The 10,836-nt window shown below is 31.5% G+C and overlaps 1 protein-coding gene across 1 annotated transcript; it reads left to right on the top strand.

Moving 5' to 3' along the window:
* The first annotated feature begins 536 nt into the window (after positions 1-536).
* Positions 537-1,739, top strand: LOC131624166 (B3 domain-containing protein At1g49475-like). The gene is made up of 4 exons (XM_058895135.1): positions 537-608; positions 704-1,109; positions 1,225-1,346; positions 1,428-1,739. The coding sequence occupies exons 1-4, from the start codon at positions 537-539 to the stop codon at positions 1,737-1,739; spliced, it is 912 nt and encodes a 303-aa protein (XP_058751118.1).
* The last annotated feature ends 9,097 nt before the right edge of the window (positions 1,740-10,836 follow it).

Below are 10,836 nucleotides of genomic sequence, written 5' to 3'. Positions count from 1 at the left end.
GGTTAGCTCACAGTAGTTGAAAACTCTAAGGTTTTAGGTTGTGAAGTTAGAGGTGAAATTGAAGGTCCAATCAAAGGCATTTGAACAAATCTAACTATCTGAGGAGCGTAAACCAAATAGACCAAATATGGATACAACATAATCTCTGCTCCTAGACCAAGTATAAATTTTATCAAATTTATAATTTTGTGTATCTGATAAAAATGACAATATATAAGTTGTAAACTTAATTTGAAATTAAAACTTATTTACTACAGTATAATACAAAATATTAATAAAATTTTAAAACTAACTGAAAATTAAACAGATGCTATAACCGTAAGAAGTTTTATTTATCGTTTTAAAAAAGAAATGAGATAAACAGTTTAAATGTGATTTTTCGGTTGCTATTCCAAGAAGTCTTGAGATTTGTGCACATTTGATGCAGAACAAGCAAGAGAATAATGAAGAGTCATTGAGTATATCACCTATTATGTGAAAAACCATTGTATAATACTTCTCTCATAAACTCCATTGCAGGCAATATGAGCAAGCTCATGGCTAGTGAAATTCCTCTGGTGGAACCAATCCACTTCATACTTACTCAAAGCTTTCATCATCAAAAATTTGTAAGCCTTTCACCTATATATTTTCTTTGGTCATGTAATTCTGTATGAGTTCTATCATGCATGCATCTTAATCTGGTGTTATTCATTGATGACAGATGATGCCATGTAAGTTTGTGAAGAAATATGGAAAAAGTTTACCGAAAGATATTTATCTAAACACTCCAAATGGTGAAAAATGGAAAATATATTTGGTAAAAAGTGATGGCAAAATATGGTTTGGAAGTGGTTGGAAAGAATTTGCAAAGTTCCATTCGCTATCTTATTACCATCTTCTAGTTTTCAGATACGAAAGCACTTCGAGTTTTGAGGTACAAATCTTTGATAAGACTGCTTCTGAGATAAACTACCCTCATAAAAGAATTGAAGCTGAAAAGGTTTCTAATAGTAAAGAAGATTGTCGAGAAAATCAAAAGAGAAAAGCTTACTCCTCCTTTGAATTTGGAAGCAGCAGTTGTGTTAAAGTCAGGAAATCACAAAATCATATTGACAAAAAACGTAAAGGTATAAGGTTTTATATTTTCAGTTTCTCACAATTATTAACTTTTCTTCTCTTCAATTCATGTTAAATTAATAAAATGTTATCACATGTTAGCCTTATGGTGTTCTAGTTTTGCAGGAAAACCAGTGACTAATGCTGAGAAAAATACAACTCTTGAAAGAGCCAAAGAGTTGAAAACAAGTAATCCATACTTTGTTCTTGTCATGGGTGCATCATACGTTGAGCATCATTTTCTTTTGGTAAGTTGCAAACAAAACTCTTATTTTATTAACTCTTTGTTTTTATGTTAATTAAAATTTGTGTTTCCTTTTGTTTGGTAGACTATACCATGTGAATTTGGTAAGAGACACTTTGATTTGGATAAGAAGAAAGGAGATATTTATTTTCAGGTGTTGGATCATGGATTAGTTTGGCATGCAAAGTACACAATTAGGATGAGCACTACAGGACTAAAATTTGAACTCTCAAGGAAATGGAGAGAATTTGTAAAAGACAATAACTTGAAAGTTGGTGATGTTTGCAACTTTGAGCTCATTCATCAAACTAATATGACTTTTCAAGTTCACATCTTTAGAACAACAGATGAAGTCAACACTAAATGTTCAACTTCTCAAAGTAGGTTTAATTATTAATTAGTTTTCATTTCAATCACATTGATCTCTTTCTCATATTATTTAGAAAATATATTCCTCCATTTTATGCAGATTCTTCTCAACTAAGGGATGAAGCTACTATTCAAGGAGTTAGACAATCAATTCACACAAGAAAGAATTTTAGCTCTTTTGATTGATGAAAACCTACTAGGCTAGTAGGTATGACACAAAAGCAGTTCAGCTTTTCAACCTAATGTTTTTGCATATATAGACATTACTTATGATATATGCTCTTTTGAATGTGTTATTATGCTTCTTCTGTCTAAGGTTAACCTTAAATATTTGTTGTCTTCATTCTATGATAATATTAAAACCAAATTATATAATCAAGATTATATAAGATTATATAGAAATAACATACAATCACAAACGGGTACCATGTTCCACCACTACCATATGGTAGAATCAATTCGCAATGCGGTTGTGGCTATTGCGATTGTTGCAATGTAGATTGCGGTCGTTGTGGCGTGAATTTATATTTATGACCATAAAATATTATATTTTATCATTTATATTAAATTTCACATGTCTTTCATTAACAATTCGCTATCATTTTAATGATCACAAATCTTTTTAAAACGCACCTTAAATCAATGATATAAATAGAAAGGAAGGTAAATCAAATAATTTTTGCGAGCATTGCATATTCTCATGCGGCCTGATGCGACAGTTGCGCTGTTACGATACAGCTGTTGCAGCGTTATGATGCGGTTTTTATTGTGATTTTCAATCACACTGCGATTACGGCCTGATGCGGATGCGGACTCTACCGCAACCGCAATATTGCAGCCGCATCTACAGCTGTTGCAGCGTTATATGCGATTTTTATTGTGATTTTCAATCACACCGCGATTACGGCCTGATGCGGATGCGGACTCTACCGCAATCGCAATATTGCAGCCGCATCTACAACTGTTGCAGCGTTATGATGCGGTTTTTATTGTGATTTTCAATCACACTGCGATTACGGCCTGATGCGGATGCGGACTCTACTGCAGCCGCAATATTACAGCCGCATCTACAGCTGTTGCAGCGTTATGATGCGGTTTTTATTGTAATTTTCAATCACACTGCGATTACGGCCTGATGCGGATGCAGACTCTACCGCAACCGCAATATTGCAGCCGCATCACGTGATGCAGTCTGCAATTTAAAACCATGATTCATTCTTCCACTCTTAATATGTTATATTGTCATCGTTTCTATCAAGAGAGAACATGTAGAAATATAGAAATATGTCTTAACTTTTAAGTGACAACGAAAAATAAAGGTTTAAATGTTATTTTGCCCCTGCCATTTGTAGATTCCCATGTTTTCCTCTCTTACTGAATTTGGTCAACAAAAATGATGATGTGGCGTACTGTGTTGGATTATTTTTTTATTTTTTAATTGTTGACGTGGCTGCAATCTGGATTTTTTATTTATTTATTTTTTTAAATCTTTTTTCTAAAATTATTATTTGTTAAATTATTATTTTTAATTTTTATATTCACACTTTTTATTTTATATGAATTATTGGTTTAAATGATAAAACATAATAATGTACTAAAAAAACTAAGTATGGTGAGAGTTAAACCCACCACCTTCCCATTGCAACTCCAACTACGTATCCACTAGGCTAAATGACTTTTGTTGAACATCAATGCACTTTATAGGATGCAAACGTTTTTTAAAAATGAACTAACTAAGACTAATAAAATAAGACTAAGTTAATTACAACTAAATTAAACTAAACTAAATTAAATTAAATTAATTAAAACTAAACTAAACTAAATTAATTTAAAACTGAACTAACTAAGACTAATAAAATAAGACTAAGTTAGTTAAAACTAAATTAAACTAAACTAAATTAATTAAATTAAAATTAAAATAATTTAATTAAAACTAAACTAAACTAAAGTAACCTAAACTAAATTAATTAGAAAACACATTTTAACGTTGAATCTATAAAACTAACTTAATTAACACATTTTAACGTTAAAAAACTAAACAAAATTAAATAAACAAAATTAAAAGTGTTATATTCATTTTTTTAATGATAAAAAACTAAACTAAATTAAATAAATTAAATTAAAATACTTAATAATAATAAATTAATAAAATTAAAATAATGAATGTTTAATACTTTTAATTTTATTTATATTTTCAGTTTATATATTATAATTTTATTTATATTTTCAATTTATTATAATTTTATTATTTTCAGTTTATTATAATTTTATTATTTTCTGTTTTAAAATAATGTTTGTTTAATAATTATTAAATTTATTTATAATAAACTAAATAGCATTTTTAGCATTTTAGTAATTATTATTTTTAGTTTAATAATTATGATTTTTATGTTAATTTTATTATTAATTATTTTTTTAATTTCAAATTAATGAATTTTTGTATATAATTATATATTATAAACCAGTTAAATTTATTTTGGCCAAAAATAAGATTTAAACTAATCCAAGACTAGAAATAATGTTGGAATCATAAAATTCTAGACTAGAAATTAGAAAGTAACCAATCATGTCAATTGCTAGGATTCTCACGTGCATTTTGTTTTGCTTTGCTTTATTTAATGTTGACTAGATAACATATAGTGTTGTAGAGAAAATAAAACATTAAAAGCAAACTGGTATAGTGGTAAGCACTCTTGTACTCAAGTGTAAGATACTCATAATATTTTATTCTAATAATTAATGAGTTGTGTTTTTGCATTGTTATGGATCTATTGAGTTTTAGCAATTATAAATAGGTATGTATTCTATTATTGTCTTAGAACAAACTTTAAAATTTTATCAGTTGAAGACAGAGAGAAGAGTTAGGAATTCTTGGTAAAGTTAGAGAGCCAAGAATTTTTTTTATATAAATTTATAGAAGTGTTTAAGGGAATTGGAAAATACTTCTAAACACCTTAAGCGTTTGATTCTTATATTTGGAGTGATTGAAAAAACCGTGGATAGAAAATAGAGTTTGTTCTTAAGAATTTTGAAGGCTATTTTCTTATAACTTTTTTCTAATCTATTGTAAAAACTTTTGGAAGTATAGTGAATCAGATAGTTGCACTCTCTCTCATAATAGATTGTTTGATCGAATTGGATAAACAAGTTATTGTGTTCTTGTCTTTTAACTTCTTTTGTCTTGTTGTAATTTTATTTTCTTTTCACTACTACAAGAAACAAATTTAACCTCTTTTGTGAATGGAATTTCACCTTAGTTACACATGTGAGGTAACGAAAAGCGTAATAAAAACTTGCCACATTAGCCCTTGGTTTAGAATAATTGATGGGTAAAGTATTCTTCACATGGGTTCGATCCCAACAATTACATTTTTAATATTTTCAGAACTAAATGACGCACTCCACATATTTGCAAAAACAAAAGTTACATTACAGTAATACCTATAATTACATAAAATACTTGCAACTTAAAAGAATTATTATCAAAATAATCAAAGTGCATCATCCTAAATAACTCAAAATCATTACTTATAAAACAAAAGGTTAAACACACAACACCTCCCTGTAATGTTAGCGTGTTTCGGAGTTTCCGGTAAGACTGTTGTGGTTCCGAGATAAGGAGGAGAAGCTCACTGCTTCATGCATCTGGTTTCACATTCTTTGATTGACAACATCGTGAACTAAATATGGTTTAAACTCCTAGCCTTAGGGTTATGGACCGTTTTAGGTTAGGGTTGTGGTCAAATATTTTCACTTTAGAGGATGACGAAGGGTAGTGGAAGGCCAAAGAATAGGGTTTCCTCACCGACGAATAAACCCTTGGAATCTGAAAGGAAAACGGAAACAAGTATTACTGCAACAAATCCAACGGGAAATGAAAATGAGATGGAAGAAGAGAGTAAGCAAAAGAAAACCCTCTTCTAGACCTTGTGGAAAAAGAATCCAAAGGGAAAAAACTTTGGGTCATTGTTTTTAGCGGCAACCGTATACCAGAGAACGGAATTGCTATTGAATTCTTGGCTCCAAAAATTTTCGATGGTGAGTATCAAGTGGAAATTGAGGATGACGATGTTTCAGCAGAAATGGCATATTGGGACTCAACTCTCATTATATATGTGTAATACGATGGGAGAATTGATTTTTTGTTTTGTTATTTCGCAAACAATGTTGCGGTGAGCAAGAGTCACCACCGACTTTTATTTTATTCAATTAGGAAAGGCTAAAAGAACAGGAAAGATCTTTTTGAAAGAGATTGAGCTCGGGGGGGCAGGTTATACAAAGGGAAGGTATGGGCACCCTTTGTATCCATGGTTATCCATAGGCTCTTAATTTCTTAGCTCACTTTGATTTGTTTTGAATTGTTTGAAAGTGCGGTATGTGTTTAGAAAAACAGTTCGTAAAAGAACTTGACTTTGTAATGATTCATCATTCGAATATATACAAAGTATTTGTCTTAAAAGATGTTTTTGAAAAACCGAGGTGTGAAAAGAATTTGATTTGTTGTGAGCAAGCACTTAAGAGTTACCTATCCTAAGTTCGTAAGGTCTTTCCTATTCTAAAGATTTCCTTGAGCGATAGTACTATCCATACCATATAAGGGCAGGTAGTCCTATACATTGGATGTATTCAGGACATCGAGGGTCATCGTGTAGTCATAAGGGCTACTCATACCATAAAGAGGGTAGGAAGTCCTATGCATTGGATGTGAACAGTCATATAGGCAGCAAGTAAGGATACCTTAGCATTCTGAAGGGACTATCATCATTTAATCGAAGGCAACATCGAGGGACGAAATCATTTTATCGTAGGCAACTCGAAGGGACTATGATCTTTATTTCGAAGGGACTATGATGATTTTGAATCGTAGGCAGCATATGCTAAGGTATCTTTACGCTCGAGGGACTTGACTATTTAATCGAAGGCAACAGAAGAGGGGAAACCCTAAAGGTGAGTGTGTGAACAACAAAATGAATGTGTTAGATTCAGATATTTGATCTTTGAAATTAGTGAGCTAACGATTGATTTTAAATCTTGCCATACAATCATAAGCGTACATCTTAACAGATATAGGAGTGCCGAAAGTAAAGGCAGAAAATAAATCATACGCTATTACATGACTCAGGGGAGGGGATTACATAACCAAAAATGGGGGAGTGCAGAAATTAAAAGTGCGAGAAAGTAAATCCTAATTACTATTTCAAAAAAAAAACTTTTACGATCTATACATTGATTTCTAGAAATTTAAATAAAAACAGTAAATGAATAAATAAACAAGTTTTACAACAAAGGTCGGGAATTTGAAAGATGGATAGAGATTAAAAAAATTAGGGCCAGGATTAAAGGTAGAAACCTAATTCTAAATTAATTAATTATCGGTTAAAACCTAATTCTAAATTAATTAATTATCGGTTAAAACCTAATTATCGGTTAATTATTTTTTGGCTAAAAAACCTAATTAATATAATTAACTTAAATTAATCAATTTGGTTATCGAGTCTAAAAAAACCTAACCCTAAATTAATTAAGTTGGTTTTTTAAAAGAAACCTAATCCTGATCCTAATTCATGAAAATGGACAATATTTACCTAAGGAAAAAAATAAGGTTCTGGTTTTTTATGATAAAAAAAATTAAACAAAACAATTATCCTAATGAAAATTATTAGTAGCCTAAAAAACTAAACCTAATTTTACTATTCAATTGATTGATTAATGGTTAATGTCTAATTTAATTAAGTGGTTAGTTAGTAATTTAAAAGTAAATAAGAAAAAGGTAATTAGAAAGAAATTAAAATAAGAAATCAAAGGCCCTGGATCTGGTGCGGTCACCCTCTGTAATACGGTAGGAGAACTACCTTTTTAGGAATGTCGCGCTTAAGCTAGAGTCGCCACCGACTTTTATTTTATCCAATTTATAGAAAGGCTAAAAGAACAGAAAAAAAACCTTTTTGAAAGAGATTGAGTTCGGGGGGTAGATTATACAAAGGGAAGGTTTAAAGCACCCTTTGTATCCATGGTTATCCATGGGCTCTTAATTTCTTAGCTCACTTTGAAATGTTTGAAAATGTTAAGGACTTTAGCTTGTAAAATAAGCGTAGCCTTTTTGAAGGTTTTTGAAAAAAATGAGAGTTTGAATTTAAACCAGAGTAAGCAATTAGAAGCAATTACCCTAAAATTAAAAGTTTCTGTTCTTTTAACTTTTCAGGGCTATCCATACCATAGGAGGGTAGGAAGTACTTTTATTGGATGTAAAGGGTCATCGAGGTTATCGTTCGCCATAAGACTAACCCTGCCATAAAGAGGACAGGTAGTCTAAGGGAAGGATAAAATAGTCATTTTAGGCAACCAATGAGGATACCTCAGCAATCGAAAGGGACTATCATCATTATATCGTAGGCAACCTAGAGGGACAAGATCATACAACCGAAGGAAACATCGAAGGGACTTATGATCTTTTAGTGATGATAATGAACTGAGGGCAACATTTGCAAAGGTATCCTCGTATCCGAGGGACTTGACTATTTTTAAATTCACAAGGCAACAGGCAACAAGAGGGGTCCCATTAAAGGTGTGTGGGTGCACAATCACGTGGTTGATTCAGATATATTATCTTGTAATTAATGATTTTAAATTCAATTCAAGGTTTTCACGCCCTAAATTACTAACCACGCAGTTAAAAGTAAGGCAGAACAATAAAACCCTAATTAACTATTACAACCTGTGAGCAGTTACATAATAAGGCAAAAAACAATTTTGTGGGTAAACCACAAGAAATAATTAAGTAGATGACACCCTGCAACGATACGGCAAAAAATAAACACGTGGGCAAACCACGAAAAGATACGAAGTATTGTAACCCTGCAAGGCAATCAAGCAATAATAATAAAAGGGCAAACAATAATTGGCAGGAAATAAATCAGGGTTAGAAAATAAGATAAACAAAAAACAATTGGAAAATAAATTAGTGGCTAAAAAGGTTTAAGGGCATGAAACCTAGACCTATAGTTAATGGACAACACCTACCTAAGACCCATATGACTACTAGGGTTTCTAAATTAATCAAGGCTAGACAAACCCTAAAAATTAATTATTGGTTTTTAACCTAATTAATTTGAATTCGACTAATCCTGATTAAATTAACCTATTAAAAATTACCCTAAATTATTAATCTAAATAAATTAAAAATTAACCTAAATTAGTAATCTAAATTAATTCATTATTAATCTAAATTATTAATTTAAACTAAATTTAATTTTATAAAAGAAAAGAAAAAAGAAATTGAAAAAAGAAAAAGAAAATAAGCAAAATAGGTGAAAAAAACAAAGAAAACATAAAAAAAAAAAAAAACAAACTGGCTTTGTCCAGGTTCGAACTTGGGACCTGCTGGTTACAAGGGACGTACACCACCAACCATCTGGCTGCGTTTGCTATGCTGTTATGGGAATGGCGGGTGTGAAATATGTACGAAAGATGCTTCGTTTATCAAAAGAAAGCGTGCGGCCCACCGAATTTGAACGAGCCAACGGATGATTGCCACATGGTCGTCTTCTTCATCTCTTTGAACCAGGCACACTTAGCTACGAATTAGCACCAATTTTGCTATGAAATTTAGCATAGCTAAAATCCCTGCAAATACAAAACTCGCAAAAACAACATAATAACGCCAAACGACATTACATTTGGACTCAACACCCCTTGTACCCAAACTCGAATTAAACCATTCAAATACTTTACACATGTCAGTAATAACACAAATATGGGATCAAAACATATTTACAATGAGTGGATGAACGAGATCGAATTTAAAAAAAGTGAGCCATAAACTGTCAATACCAGGTTCGTTTCTGTGTGTTGGGACTGAGGGGGACAACGTGATTATGTCCAGAAAGCTTCAAGGAGTCGATTATGATGCTCAGTTTGGCTTGAATCGGTCTCAAACTTCTTCTGCCAGCTCTCTCCAATTCGCGATTTTTTTGGCTATGTCAAGGGTCTCCGTGCGGCAAACACTCTTGCCCTTGGTTTCCAACCTTTCCCTAATTATAATAGGAGGATTTAGGGTAACAAATTTGCACAGAATCCTTCTTGAATCCAAGATTGGAGAATCATTGAAAATATGGCTTTAAAGCTTCTAAAATTGGCACAATTTCAATCCAATATCATCAATGATATTTTGCACGAATTTGGAATGAAATATATGAGATTTAATTGATTGAACTTGATTGAAAATCAAATCCAATATAAATCCCTTTCATGATCCTTTGATTATTTAATTTTAATCATACTTTTAATTGAATAAAATTCAAAAAAAAAATCAAATAATTATCAATAAATCATGGAAATTAGATTTGAAGTCTTGGGTAACTTGAGGATCAAGATTGGATCAAAAAATATTGGGCTTATTTGAAAGAAAATCCATTTTGAACCACTTTTGTTTCACATTTTTCCTCCAAAATTGTCCAACTTTGACAAGGCATATCTCCCTCAATTTTTAAGATATGGAAGAGTTCTACGAGTTTTTGGAAACCTCAAGATGTCCTTTACAATCCACTTTGGAAACGTTTTTCCATTTGAATATTTTATCTTAATGATATGGGCTTTGACAAAAAACTGCTTTTTGGTTGACTTTCAAAAAGGATCTGTAATGTTTATATCTATATCGCTCAAATGAAGCTTTTTTAGGCTTGGCATGTGAGAGACAAATTTGTAGAAAATTAAATTTCCTTCAAATTTAGCTTTGGATGGAAAATTTCTGATGCTCCATGTGAAAGTCATGGCTGGTCAAAGTTCAGTTAACTTTAGGTAAAAAAACCCTAATTTAGAAACTTTAGGTTTTGTTGATTTCTGAACTTTTCTTGATGAATCATGATCAACCCTTGATCAAATGATGAATGTTACTAAAAAATAAGGATGCTGACAAAAAATCAGGAGTTTTGACTGTACTTTGACCATAGTTGACTTTTAAGTCAAATCAGTCGACTGTTGACCATTTGAGCTGTTTTGTGAATCAAAGCTTGAAATATAGTGGGCAAATTTTGTGGTATGACAGCTGCCCCTGACCAATCTTCTTAAACCTGAGGATGTAGATCGGCTTGTGTGTCTGTCGGAATCTGAAGGTGGAAGATGATTGA

Source organism: Vicia villosa, unplaced genomic scaffold (assembly GCF_029867415.1).
Source record: "Vicia villosa cultivar HV-30 ecotype Madison, WI unplaced genomic scaffold, Vvil1.0 ctg.000107F_1_1, whole genome shotgun sequence".
Classification (NCBI taxonomy): domain Eukaryota; kingdom Viridiplantae; phylum Streptophyta; class Magnoliopsida; order Fabales; family Fabaceae; genus Vicia; species Vicia villosa.
The sequence above is the reverse complement of the archived record's forward strand: the minus strand, read 5'-3'. Positions and strand labels throughout refer to the sequence as shown.